Raw genomic sequence first — 15,018 nt, forward strand, 5'->3', positions numbered from 1 at the left:
TTGTTTAAAAATGTATTTCGCTGAGATTTGTCAGTTAAATTGTTTTGAAACTCTTATTAAACAGAATGCATGTACAACACAGCAATGCATCATCTAATGTACATTAAAAAAAAGCATATGATATACAAACTTCACAAAACATTGTAGTAAGCAATGAGGCATCCTATTTGAAAAGATCATGGGAGACAAATTGATATATTTCCAATATTCCCCTCCCCCCCCCCCCGAACTTATCATACATTAACCCATTGTTCTTCAGCTTAAAAGTCAGCTTCTCAGTCACTGCCATTTCATGCATCTGTTTATTTTCAATGTGAAATTGTAAGGACTGATTTCCAGAAGGTGGCTATTGTAAATCTCGCTGCTAGTAATAGTTGACCACATAATTTTCAAGAATACATATCCAAACATGCATCTTCCCATCATGCCAAAAGACCCAAGGCAGGCCTCATACTTATATAGCATTAATATCGGTCCCATCCTGCGCCCAAAACGATCTGATCAACCTACAAGATCACTGCATATGTATGAATGATCCCTCGCCTCCGCATCCATGCCAACAGAAATGAGAGGAAGACAGAGTGAAAAAAGAGGTTAGCTATAGGCCCTAGATAATAACCTATACATTAACGCTATCCTATGACTACAGATTGATAACTTATGAGTGGCCCTCCATATTTGTTTTCAATTCATGGCCTCTAAGGACAAACAAAAATCTTCATTCCATTTATCAGTTAATGACTTGAGTTGTACCTTCTCTTCCAGAGTCTGGATAATGGCTTTATACAACAAGGAAATTAGCCTTTCCCCCTTCTCTGCAAACATTAAAACATCCTCAGACTTTGAGGAAGCCCTACGATTCCAACCAGCCCTTCCATTCTGGACAGTGCATTCTTAATACAAGTATATGTATCTAACAAATATTCCTGAAGACCAAATTTAGTTTTCAGAGGACTAAATGCAATGCAACTCTTGTCCCAAAGTTGACTTAAAATTTTTAAACCAACACTCCATCAGTCCTCTAAGGCAGTCTGAAATGTGAAGACGGAAAAGATAATCCTATATATCATTCTCCTCGGACCCCCAAGACCCTTACAAAAAGCCTTCCAAGTCCTGTTGGTGTTTGTGACTATAGGATTTGATCTGAGCACTCAACAAGCATTGAGGCGAAATAGACAGAAAAAACAAAAGCAAAGATAAATCAGCCCCCTCCAACATCCCTGCCTCCAAGGACAACCATGATAAGTTATAATTCCTACCAAGCCTGTCCTTTAAGACTAACCATGATGCAGAAAAATAAGCCAATAAATTAGGGAGCGCCATACCACCATTCAATATGGAATGCCAAAGCATGCCGACTTTAATCCTTTTTATTGCCAGATAAATCTGAGAATGTCCCCATTAAGAGTGGCAAAGAAGGCCAAGGATAATGAGAGAGGGATGTTTTAAAAAAAAGATAAATCAGCCTGGGTAAGAACATAAGAACAAAAGAAATTGCCATGCTGGGTCAGACCAAGGATCCATCAAGCCCAGCATCCTGTTTCCAACAGAGGCCAAACCAGGTCACAAGAACCTGGCAAGTACCCAAACACCAAGAAGATCCCATGCTACTGATGCAATTAATAGAATTGGCTGTTAGCTAAGTAAACTTGATTAATAGCAGTTAATGGACTTCTCCTGCAAGAACCCAGCTACACCAACTGCACTAACCACATCCTCTGGCAACAAATTCCAGAGCTTTATTGTACGTTGAGTGAAAAAGAATTTTCTCCAATTAGTCTTAAATGTGCTACTTGCTAATTTCATGGAATACACCCTGGTCCTTCTACTATCTGAAAGTGTAAATAACTGATTCACATCTATTCGTTCAAGACCTCTCATGATCTTAAAGACCTCTATCATATCCCCCCTCAGCTGTCTCTTCTCCAAGCTGAACAGCCCCAACTTCTTCAGCCTTTCCTCATAGGGGAGCTGTTCCATTCCCTTTATCATTTTGGTTGCCCTTCTCTGTACTTTCTCCATTGCAACTAAATCTTTTTTGAGATGCGGTGACCAGAATTGTACACAATATTCAAGGTGCAGTCTCACCTTGGAGCGATATAGAGGCATTATGACATTTTCCGTGAATCAGTTATTTACACTTTCGAATAATAGAAGGACTAGGGGGCATTCCATGAAGTTAGCAAGTAGCACATTTGGGACTAATCGGAGAAAATTCTTTTTCATTCAACGCACAATAAAGCTCTGGAATTTGTTGCCAGAGGATGTGGTTAGTGTAGCAGGGTTCAAAAAAGGTTTGGATAAGTTCTTGGAGGAGAAGTCCATTAACGGCTATTAATCAAGTTTACAAAGGGAATAGCCACTGCTATTAATTGCATCAGTAGCATGGGATCTTCTTAGTGTTTGGGTAATTGCCAGGTTATTGTGGCCTGATTTGACCTCTGTTGGAAACAGGATGCTGGGCTTGATGGACCCTTGGTCTGACCCAGCATGGCAATTTCTTATGTTCTTAACCATTCCCTTCCTAACATTGTTAGCTTTTTTGACTGCTGCAGCACACTGAGCCGATGATTTCAAAGTATTATCCACTATGATGCCTAGATCTTTTTCCTGGGTGGTAACTCCTAATATGGAACCTAACATCGTGTAACTACAGCAAGGGTTATTTTTCCCTATATGCAACACCTTGCACTTGTCCACATTAAATTTCATCTGCCATTTGGATGCCCAATCTTCCAGTCTTGCAAGTAATTTTTAAAATTGAAATTCTCCCAGCCCAGGATACAAACATATTTTTCCAGTCCTGCAAATCAGCTTGGTTGTTTTTTTTTTTTTTTTTTAACAATATATCAATTCATGGAATAAAAGTATCCAGGTATTTAAATTCCTTTCTCACTATTTTAATCTGTTGAAAACATCCTGGCTTTAAATCATGTTCCTCTGCCACTGCACAAAACAACTCAGATTTCAAGATATAAGATCTACTATAAAAAATCTGACTGTACTTCTCAAGCATTTCTAACAATCTTGGCGCAGAAGCCTGAGAGCAAGAAATAGCAATTGGTCATCTACCTAGAGGGAGATCTTGAGTGACTTGTCATTGAACTCAAACCCCTCTATCCATCTACCTTATCTAATCACTTGAGCAAGAGATTCATTAACTAAATCAAACAATAGAGAAGACAAAGGGCAACTTTGTCTCATATCCCTACAAATAGGGAAGGATACCGAAAGAAATCTGTTAAACATTCTAGCCTCTGGGTGATCTTGCAACGTATAAACCCTTTTAAGAAAGCCAGCATCCAAACCATAAGCCTCCAAAACAGCAAACACATAATCCCAATATACCACGTCTAAGGTATTCTCAGCATCTAAGGAAACAATTATCCCAGGCATCTTAGATTTGTTGGCCAGAAAGATAAGACTAAAGACCCTTTGAGTGTTAGTCACAATCTGCCTATGATATCTGTTTGATCAACATTCACCAGAATACCCATCAACCCCTCCAGGCACAACTGCAAGATCTTTGCCAGAATCTTACAATTTGCATTCAGCAAAGAAATGAGGTGACATGAACCAGGATCTCTGCCCTTCTTATGAGTCAAAACAATATGGGAATCAGTCAAGTGTTGAGAGTAAGTAAGAAAGATGCTCTTGGAGATAATCCAGAGTGCTGACAAATCTGATTTTTTTTGTTTTAAATAAAAAAAAAAAATCCATCAGTACCAAGGCACTTCCAATTTGGGAGTGCACCAACAGCCTTAAGAAGAACATAGGAAGTTGCCATACTGGGTCAGATCGAGGATCCATCATCCTGTTTCCAACAGTGGCCAATCCAGGTTACAAGTTCCTGGCAAGGACCCAAACATTAAATAGATCCCATGCTACTATTTATTTATTTAGCCATTTTATATACCATCGTTCCAAGAAAAGATCACAATGGTTTACATCATGACAAAAATATTATAGGTAGCCAATTACATTCACTTGATGTGTACATATCATATGTTTTAGCAAAAGACACATACATTGAGTAGGGTCAGGGGTGGTGAGATATACAGGTATGAGGTAGCAGGAATGAGGTATTACTTTTAACACAAGGTGCTGGAGGGATATAAGGTAAGGGGTTGAGAGAAGAGGTTTTGGAAATATTTATTTGGGGTGGGTTGGAAAGTAAAGTGGTAAATAGTTCTTTAGTTAGGTTCATAATGAATTTGTCCATGTAGGAACAAGTACTGGGCTTATTTTTCCCTATATGCAACACCTTGCACTTAATCACATTGGGCATCCAAATGGCAGATAAAATTCAATCTTCCAGTTTTGCAAGGTCCTCCTGCAATTTATCACAATCCTCTTATGATTTAACTACTCTGCATAATTTTGTGTCATCTGCAAGTTTGATCCTCACTCATCGTATTCCTTTCCAGATCATTTATAAATATATTTAAAAGAACCAGTCCAAGTACAGATCCCTGAGGCACTCCACTGTTTATCTTTTTCCACTGAGAAAATTGACCATTTAATCCTTCTCTGTTTCCTGTCTTTTAACCAGTTTGCAATTCACAAAAGGACATATCCTCCTGTCCCATGCCTTTTTAGTTTTCTTAGAAGCCTCTCATGAGGGATTTTGTCAAAGGTCTGCTGAAAATCCAGATACAGTACATCTACCTGTCCGCATTTATTCACGTTTATTCTCTCCTTCAAAAAAAAAGTAGCGTATTTGTGAGGCAAGACTTCCCTTGGGTAAATCCATGCTGGCTGTGTCCCATTAAATCATGTTTGTCTATATGTTCTATGATTTTGTTCTTTAGAATAGTTTCCCGGTTTTTCCCAGCACTGAAGTCAGGCTCACCAGTCTATGCCTTCTGCGGCTCTAAAGGAATAATGAATGCAGCTGACTTGAGCCTCTGTTCCTAAGTTAACTGTGGCAATTGAGCCCTTTCCAGAAAAGCTGCAATAGCGTCTAAACTCCTCAATTCCCTCTCTCCCCTGAGTAGAATCAGGTAAACTTATTTGACGTTTTGAATAAAGCATTGTCGCATGAAAAGATTAGGTTTTGTGATTCTGAAAAAACCTGATCTGAGGAGATAAGTCCTGAGTCACATGTACAGTTGGAAAATAGTTAATAAATTATGAACTACTTTAATTAGCTGACCGGTCTATGACCCTCTTAAATCTAGTAGCATCATTAGATTTTCCAGTAGAGCATCTTAATAACTTTTTTAGTTTCTACAGTTTTCCAACAGTGATAACACTAGATAAAATTTATTCAGAAGGTAAAGGGAATATTTTCTAAATTATGAAACATTGCATGTAAAATTGGCCAGTTTCTGAGCTCCTAAATCTGTCAGCAACATGAATAGATGCTGAAGAATCTTATATGTATGTGGGAAGTCATAATCTTCATTTAAGTAGGGACCCCAGACAAATGGAAAACATTTTTTGCTGCACAGCAAGAATTATTTGAGCAGGTACATTTGTTTTTATTTTTTTTTCACTTATACCCTACATCTTCAATCCAAAAAATGACTGCTAAAATGGCTAATACCAAGACAGACCAAATCAAGTCAAAAGTCAATATATAAAACAATATAAACAGTGAATAAAAATCACAAGTAACTGATTACAATATACAATAGCTGCTTTAAACAATTCGGAAGTATGAAAACAGATATATATGCACTTAATGACATTACAAACTTTGTCTCCGGCTTTGGGATGCCATGATTTACAAATAATATTTTATCCTCTTTGGCAAATAGCAGTCTTCTTGTGTCTTTCCTGGGTAGATTGGAATAATAATTGTTTGGGTGCAATTGCCCTGTGGAGATGAGTATATTTCAGCTTTTGACCTAGGATTGATGTCTTGGTTCAAAATATACTCAGAAAAATATATGTATGCATATTGGATACTTGATAACATAAACACAATTAGTACAATATTTTTTGATCCAGCAATTTTCTCCTTATACTTCCAATTTAGAAATAAAGGTAAACAAATCTATAAGATTATTACTGTTTTATTGGACTAACTTAATATATTTTCTTGACTAGCTTTCTAGAGCTAATACTGTCTTCCTCAGGTCAGAATAGAAAGGTATCACCTTATTTTTTTGTTTGTTTTTATTGATTTAAATTTTCTTATTGACCACCTCCCAGGTTCATAAGTCATTCATGGCACATGGATAACAACATAATACGTATCTGTGTGTTGAATTTTGTTTCTGATTGATAACACATATTGTTTACCTTTTATTTCTGTGCATTCAAATGTTTCTGCCAGCTTAGTCAGAATAATGATCCTCTTTTTGCCACCTATAAGGAGACTCTTTTTTTTCTTCTATTTATATATCCCCCTCCCAAATTACTGTAATCCAGACATTGCAGTGATAGTTCTGGGCTGGGATTAATGCATCAGGGCTCCTTCCAGAACCCTGAAATCATTGGGCCTTAAATCTGGACATTGGGTGTTGCTTTTATACAATGACTGATTCCATACCTGCAGTGGCTATAAATGTTGCCCCTGTGGCATCACAATACACACATATACATAGGGGATCCAGTAGTATTAATCTATAAATTTTTTTAATACATCAGTTAGTCAATAAACATCATTTTCCAGAACATATTTATTAATATATTTCAAACATGTATTTAATAAAAGTACATACACATTGAATTCACAGGTGTTTTCATAACTACATCATTAATACAAAAACATGTGCAACCTCATGAACATTATCACCCCACCATAGCACCAATACACTAGCAGCATTACCACCCCACCATAGCAGCACTAACTTAAAAAATCCCCTCCAAACACTCATACATTCATATCACATACACTCCCCATCCACTGAAACACCACATATCTAAAACCGCCGAACCTATTAAAGTTAAAGCTATATTTATCTCAGCATGCTCCACCACGTATTAATTTCATATGGGAGCACTCCACCACATCCCTCACACCTCTAGGACCACCAGAGTTTTAATGGTTGAAGCTATCTTCATTTGGGCATGCTTCGCCACATATTCATTCCATATGGGGGCAATCCACCACGTCCCAACAAGGATCCCTGTTTCGCCGCACCTTCTTCAGGGGACGCTTTACTCCCGGTCCAACCAAAGATTAGCAACACTCTCTCCAGTTTTCCAATTATTGAAGCATCACGCTTTCTCCACACTTTAAATTAGAAAAACGGCTGCACATCACATATATGGACTCTCCACCTTTCACAAAATCTTCAATACGCTTCACGCGTTTCAATATACTGTTTCCATCTTCTCTCACAAATCCAACTTATATGTACCTTACAACATCTCCAATGCTTACAAGGATACAGCCAATTCGAAATCCAAAACCAGCACTACCCAACAGATCTTCAGAACAAGGCATCCCCAGCCTTGACTGATCTGTGGAACAGAGGATCTGAGCTGGGAATTGGACATAGGTCCCTCATCATGGTCATTGCACAACACTGCCTACTGAGAAACAAGAAATTGAAATAAGATAAAATAATAAAAAGAAAATCAGTTGAACTGGACTGGTTATTATATTTAGCCAATAAATGGGAAAGCTTGTTCCCTGTGGCATATGAGGTACCCTATTTTTTTTATACTAATTTAGGGAAGGAGTTTTGTAATTATAACATTTTTCCTCCTCTTGGGTGTTATAGTTTTGCCTGTCAAAAATGGGCAAAATTAAGTTTCATAATTTACTAGGGGTGGAAAAATTCTAAAGTGCCTACAAGTGTTGCCTGTGCTGGCCCAGGAATAGCTGTCGTAGCCTGGGATTGCTACCTGTTAGCAGAGAAGACATTCTGGGTGTATTGAGAGCAGAGAAGAAAAATAAAAGCAAGCAGGCAAAGAGATAATAGTAAAATGCAGGAAAGCAAAAAAATATATGAACAAAAAGTGGGGGAAAAATTCTGAGAGAGATGAAAGAGCAAGCAAAAATTATAAGAAAAATTAATTTTTAGTCCCATCTTCTAAACAGTTTTCTAAATATTTTTCTATCCCTTCCCATTTCCTGCCAGTATTATATTTTTGCATTAATATGTGGACCTTTGTACAATGCATTTGAGAATAAAGTGCGGCATTCGGATGTTTTTCACACTTAGCATGTTTAAGAATTTTTTCTTAAGATGGGACATATGTACTACTCTGTTTGGGATGGTCATCCAGGTTCTTTCTCAAACCATTATGAACTGGTTAACATTAAGTGTTTGTCTTTTGTTGATGCTGGAGGTTATATAGATGCTCTGAATTTCAATAAACCTTGGTAAAATCTGAAAAATACTCTTACTACAGGCTTTCTAAGATAAACAGGTTTTCCATCTTTGAGTATCTTACTCTGCCATCAAGAAAGAACTGTACATTGTAAAAGGTTTGCAGTGTTTAGTCAGTTCCCATGTTGGCATCTGACACAATTTTATATTGGAAGGGACAGCAATTTTCAGTGACGGTTATTGAATATGAAGGGCACACTCATAAACCTGCGGTGAGAGGATAGAAGCTTCAAGGCAATGAGAAATCTGAATGCTTGACCAGAATTGTTAACCGGGATAGAACAGAGTGTAGAGAAGGGGCATATGGTCACTGGCTGTTCCTGAAACTGCATATGCTATTTGCTGCCAAAGATGAAAAGTTTGTGTTATCTATTGATTTGTGTGAAACGATTAGCTATTCTTCTTGGCTTGCTTAGTTAAGGTCTCTACATATATCCATTGTCCTCTACACCAAAGACTTATCTGCCTTCCACATATTTGGCTATGTTAGTCCGTTTTCTGTAAGGAGCAGGTGTTTGGCAGAATCAAAGTCTTTTAAACTGGGATAATAGAAGCCAAGATGGTCCCTGAACATTGATTAACAAGAGATCTTATTTGTAGTGAGTTGCTCTCACTGTTTCCTGATCCCTGTGAGAAAAACGTATCTTTAACCTAGATCCAAGATATTTAATGTTTGGACATTAACTATGTAGAGAGGTGGGGGGAGACAACAGTGGACCGGGAGTGTGGTGTTTTGATCTGTCCTAATCCGTCTTGCATGTGTCTTCTAAGGCGGATACCATCTATTCCAAACTTACTTTGTTTGTTATCCGACTTGAGTAAGAGAATCGCCTTGAGAGTTATGTTTTGGCTTTAACAGCTTCCAGGAGGATCAAGAACAATTCAGAATTATTCTCATGGCCTCCAGCCAACACACAGAGCAAGAATAATGCCAATCTCTTCTTTCATTTGTTTTAATGTAAACTTGTTCTGTTTGGGTTTATGTTACGTGTTGAAGGTGCCGATTTGATACCTTTTTTTATGCTATGTTAATAATAAAATGTCATTGTTTGTTAAATTAATGCTTAAAAATGGTCTTACAGCTGTTTGTATAGGTATTCCCTGATCCTGAAGAAGAAACAACAGCAGCATTTAAAATGTCAGTGCTGAACAGTGATTGTCCACATTTGTCATCAGTGGGTGAAGTCACTAAAGAAGAACTGATAGAAAAATCTCATGTGAGTCACAGTTTCTTCTCTTTGTATCTTCTGCTTCTATATTTGAGCCCCAGGGCTAATTTTCACATTGACCTATCTGATGATTGTTTTAATCAGCTTAATTCTATCAAATAAATCAAAGATAAGTGAGGGAAATACGTTTTGATTAAAGTAACGGTGCTATCTCATCGTGCAGATTTCACACTTGTAAGAAGGAGGTGGACCAACTACTAATACAGTAGAGAATAAGATTCACTGGACCTGAGTTTTCTTAATTGGAACTAAGAAGTGGGAGTACATTAAATCAATCCTAAAATAGCTAATTAAGTCATTGGTAGAATTTAATTGCAATTTAAAATGTTGATGATTAGTGTTTAAATACTTACATTTAAATGGTTCAAAATATTTGGGAGACTTGTTAATCTGGTATAAGCCTTTATGTATATTGAAGTCATTTCAGCAAATGTTAGAAACTTCTTCACTTGTAGCTGATGGCTGACATCTACCCATCAAACCACTTGTAGTTGTTTTGCCCCAACCCTCTGGAACATGCTCCCTTAAGAAGTTTGAGAGGAAAATAACTACTTGAGGCTTTGGAAGAGAGTAAAAGTCTAGCTATTTAACCTGGCATTCACGAATATAATATATTTTGAAAATGTGGGCTTTCTTGGAGAGATAGGGATGAGATAAGGAACTAGTGGGCCAATGATATACTGTGCGCTGGATGCAATGCACGGTTAACCTGCAACTGGACACATGTTTTGGACACAATTCCATATCCTCCGATGCAAAACGGGGGTTAGCGCATCCAAAATACGCATAGGTAATAGCGCTCATCCCATGCAGATGCATGTTGATGAGGCTATTATCGATTTCCCCCTCCTTGCAAAAAAAAATAAATAAAAATTTGTGGCTCCGGCACACATTTTTACTCTCAAAGATTAACGAGCTGGTGTTGTCTTGAGGAGCCCAAAACGTGTACAGAAAAGCAGAGAATACTGCTTTTCTGTACTTTCTTCAACGTAATATCATGGCAATATTAAGTTGGAGGAAAAAAAAAAAGCTAGAAGTGTCCCAAAAAAAAAAAGTGCCGGTGGTCAAGGTAGGAAAACGGATGCTGTAAAATTCAGCACCTACTGCCAAAGAGGTGCTAGGAGCACGCAACTTCCCCATGCGCCTCCTTTTTACCGCAGCAACCCATTTGCATGTAGCATTGGGCGCCCCGGAGAACTGGATTGGCGCGTGTTAAGGGAGTGCCGATATTGCATTGGCCTGTAAGAGTGCACAATGTATTGAAGAGTGAATAAATATTAGTAGGCTAGAGTGGGTTATATTCTGTGATATGATGAGAAGTTATTTATTGCTTTTCTATACAGACGTTCGTTTGCACATCACATCGGTTTACAGAGAACTAAATAGGAACAAAAAATGGTATCAGAAATAGAAATTACATCACAAAAATTTGAAACATCTCAAAGTTACAAACAAAAGATGAGTTAAAAAGGGGGCGAATGGAAAGTCAAGGAATAAATAAATAATAGAAGTAACTATTGGCAGGTTTTACTTATATAAGAAGCAAACTAACTTATATAAAAACAATATAATTGGTATATATGAGAACTGAGTAAAATGGCTTTTAATAAAGTGACTCAAGTTAGACGGAAAGGATTGTCGGAGTGGGTGGGTGTTTGGGGTTAGCTTGTTTGAACAGCCAGGTTTAAAAAAAATAAATAAATAAATTTTAAAATGTGTGGGTTGGGTTCAAGTCTTAATTCTTGGGGCATTGAGTTCCAGATGGAAGGACCAGCGAGTGAAAGTGATTGTTCATGGGTGGAGATGAATTGTGCTGACTTGGGTGGGGGTGTAGGAAGGGTTCCATTGTTGGAGGAGCTGATGGTTCTTTGTAGGGTCTGGAAATGAAGGGAGGCAACGAGCCAATGTACATTTTGATTGTATAGAGTTTTGTGGATTAGTGTTATTCTCTTAAAGAGAATTCTGGAAGGAATAGGGAGCCAGTGGAGGTCTTTTACGATAGGAGTGATATGTTCATTCTCCCCACATTCAGAGGAACTAGTCTCGGGCAGGATCCCTGGATGATATAGCCTCCCCTCCTACTTGCTTGTGATGGCAGTGCACTCTGCATGTGAGAGGGTGAGCAGGAGCCTGGGCAAGCAACTTGCTGCTGCACCTTCGGTGCCATGCCCAGTAACAGTTGTTTGCACACATCTGCTACCAGTGCACTGGTGATTTGACAAATCGATGTCAGGACTGTTTCGGGGACCAGGACTGCCATTGTGTGCCATGGTCACCCTTGACACTTTTGAGGTGCCGGAGCGCCTTTGATGCCGTAAGGGCCTTCTGTGCCATAAGCATCTGTGGATCGAGTGCATTGTACCTCAATGTGGCGGAATAGCACACCAACCTCTAGTGTTGGGGACCAGGACTGCCATAGAGTGCCATGGTCCCCATCGATACCCTCTAGGCAACAGTTGCCTTCGATCCTATGTGCGTGGCCTCGATGCTATTGTGGTGTAGAGCTGCTTTGATGCCGCGGCCGCCCTCGATGCCGTTGCAATGCGGAGCTGCCTTGGAAGCCATCAGGCATGTTAGCCATCGATGCCATTTGTTGCTGCTTTCGACGATGTCAGCGAGGCACTGGGATTGCCATTGAGTGCCGTCGAGGCCATCGACCGCCGGGGCCTGAGAGCCCTCAAATGTTACTGAAACCCTTTGGTGATAGGGGTTTGGACAGACTTAGTGCTGTCGAGTACCGGGGCTGCCGTCTATCCAAGGTCCGCCGAGGATTCCTGGTGCAGTGTTCCGGTGTTAGGGTTAGGGTTAGGGAACCGAGGGGCATCAGGCTGTCCCATCACTGGCTTACAGCTATTGGGATTCATGGATGCTGATGAGCTGCTGGGTTTGTGCGCCATTGGTGCTAATGAGCGCTAGTGAGGCTATTGTCAGCCATAGCCGCTAGCAAGGGATGCCATCGAGCTCGCAGCATCGACGCCCTCAGATGTATAGGTGAACTGAGGGAGATCCGTAGATGGCATTAGTGAGGCGTATTGGGTCTGTAGAGCCTCTACCTGCAGGTGCCCTGGCATCCTCAGTACTGCCAGTCCATTGATGCCTTCAGGCACAGGGTCTCTATCAGTGCTGCCTGATTGTCGATGACTGCGGGCACCTATGGCACTGGGGATGGTGCGATTATACTGTTGAACTGTACAAGGTATGGTCAACTTCGTTGAACCCTGGGTGCAGCATCATTTGGTGCCATTTTGATGCGATCCATCGTCAGTGAGCACGAGACCACTATGGGCCCTAAGAGCACCATCACCACGGTGGGCACCAGTGGATGTGGTCAGATGTGTAAGACACAACCGCAGAGCACCAGGGTCAACATCTGTTGCCATGGACTTTGCTGCTGCCGTTCCATGAGGGAAATGTCAGTGAGCCATTCCCGACGCAATTTCAAGGGCTGTGTCCAGTATCTTGGAACATTATCAGGTACTGGTGGTACCATGGGGGCGATACCATAGAACATCACCCACCACCATGCCATAATCAGGGCCACAGTGGTATTGGGGAGCCATCGGCACACTGGTCCTATCCGCTCCATTGGAAGTTAGTGTGACAGTGGAGCGCAGGGCAACTGCCCTAAGCACCTCAGGCGCTGATAGGTGGCATTCTCTCTGTTGGTGCAGTACATAGCCATGCCAGGGTTCTGCCCTGATCATGTCAAGGTATTAGCCTCCTCGTCTGTCTTGTAACTGGTGAGGAAGGCGCCATCACACTTTCTGTGATTGCTTTTTGGCAACGCACTGCCACAGATTCTAACAGATGGTGCTCAGTCCCTGCTGTGCTGTGGGATTCTATTCATGAGCATGGCGAGTGTGTTTGTAAGTGTGCCGCCATCTGTAGGATGGAATACCACTGTATGAGTACTAGTCAGCATGCTTTTATAGCAGAGGGCACTATTCTTTCAGGTGCCCTCTACTATATGGGAGTAAGCGTGTTTCCCTCGTGGTGAGCACAACAGGTTGTGTGCTGCAGCCACAGGACTGACTGAAGACTGCGTCCCTGGTCAAACTCCTATTGGAGTGAATACTAGGAAGGTAGTGTTGGGAGTCTTCTTCCTCAGAAGAGGAATGCCTTTCGACCTCTCCCATATTAGAAATCCCCCCTTTGTGGGGAAGCCCCTGGGGCTCTGTCCTTTGCAGGTTTATTGCTGAACTGGAGCCTCGATTCTTTTGAATCTGTGCATCTCCTTGTAGGCTAGGATCCAGGGTCAATAGTGGCAGTCATTGGACCGCTTTTGCTGGGGTCCCTCCACTGATTACCATGGTGGCCTACCCCATCTGAGGGTGGCTGCAAGTGGCAGATTGGTCGCTTCTGATCCTCAGCGAACAGGGACTGTAACTCAACTCTCACCTGGAGAGTTAAAAGGTTTTTCAGGATCATCAGGCCCTGATTCCCATTGCTTTCCTGTCCCTTCAGGAAGGGGAGATACGACTGGGTTTCTAGGGTGACCTTTATGGGTCCCACTCTTGACATCTGGTTGTCTACCCCTACAAGGGGTGTCCCTCATTCTCAGTTTGCTGAAGAAGGGATGTCACTGCTTCTGACTGGCAGTCATTCTTTGTCCTCGAGGGATCTGAGAGCCGGTCGGGTGGTAGCACTTTCCTTAGGTCGTCCTAATGCACAGCAGGTCTAGTTCATGAGGGTGCTATTCTGTATTCAATTCCCCGTTATACTAGGAATGTCCTCTTAGGGTTAGCTTCCCGGTGAAGATTAGGGGTTTCTCTCATCCAGGAGTCACCTTTGATATACCTGCTGAGCTCGATGTGCGTTCTTCTTGGAGGACCACTATTGCTGGTCATTCTTGCCTGCGGGACCCTACCTCAGTGAGGAAGGTTCTAGTCCATCTAATTGGCAAGTATGCCTTTCAGCCTATCACCATATCCATGGCTGAGGGTGGACATAAGAACAAAAGAAATGCCATACTGGGTCAGACCAAGGATTCATCAAGTCTAATATCCCGTTTCCAAAGGTGGCCAATCCAAGTCACATGTACCTGGCAAGTACCCAAACATTAGATCACAAGCTGCTGTTGCTTATTAATTACCTTAATAGAAGTTTATGGATTTAACCTCTAGGAACTTATCCAAACCTTTTTTAAACCCAGTAACACTAACTGCTGAAACCACATCCCCTGGCAATGAATTCCAGAGTTTAACTATGCACTGAAAGAAAATAATTTTCTTTGATTTGTTTTAAATGAGCTACTTGCTAACTTCATGGAGTGCCCCTGGTCTTTCTATTAACTGAGAGAGTAAATAACCGATTTACATTAACATAAGAACTGTTTCTTTCTGGACCCAGTTGGGTTTTTGGTTGTCTTGTAACACTGAAGGAAACTATGTGGTCTTCATCTAAGAGTCCTTCTCTTGTTTACATCTCTAGACTTTTTCCTGTACCCAGAGATTGTAGACCTACGGTAGTCATCTGGGTTTACTAATCTGAAAACCTGC

At 40.7% G+C, this 15,018-nt stretch overlaps 1 protein-coding gene across 3 annotated transcripts in view; it reads left to right on the forward strand.

The window, feature by feature from the left end:
- The window catches only part of USP33 (ubiquitin specific peptidase 33), a 112,388-nt gene that overhangs the window by 1,271 nt on the left and 96,099 nt on the right, over nucleotides 1-15,018 (forward strand). For all 3 annotated transcript variants that reach the window (XM_029618877.1, XM_029618878.1, XM_029618879.1), the window contains one exon: nucleotides 9,374-9,508. In XM_029618877.1, coding sequence (XP_029474737.1) covers nucleotides 9,428-9,508 — 81 coding nt within the window. In that variant the 5' untranslated portion in view covers nucleotides 9,374-9,427. Of the gene's footprint in view, nucleotides 1-9,373; nucleotides 9,509-15,018 lie in introns of those variants that run through there.

This window comes from Rhinatrema bivittatum, chromosome 10 (genome assembly GCF_901001135.1).
Source record: "Rhinatrema bivittatum chromosome 10, aRhiBiv1.1, whole genome shotgun sequence".
NCBI lineage: Eukaryota > Metazoa > Chordata > Amphibia > Gymnophiona > Rhinatrematidae > Rhinatrema > Rhinatrema bivittatum.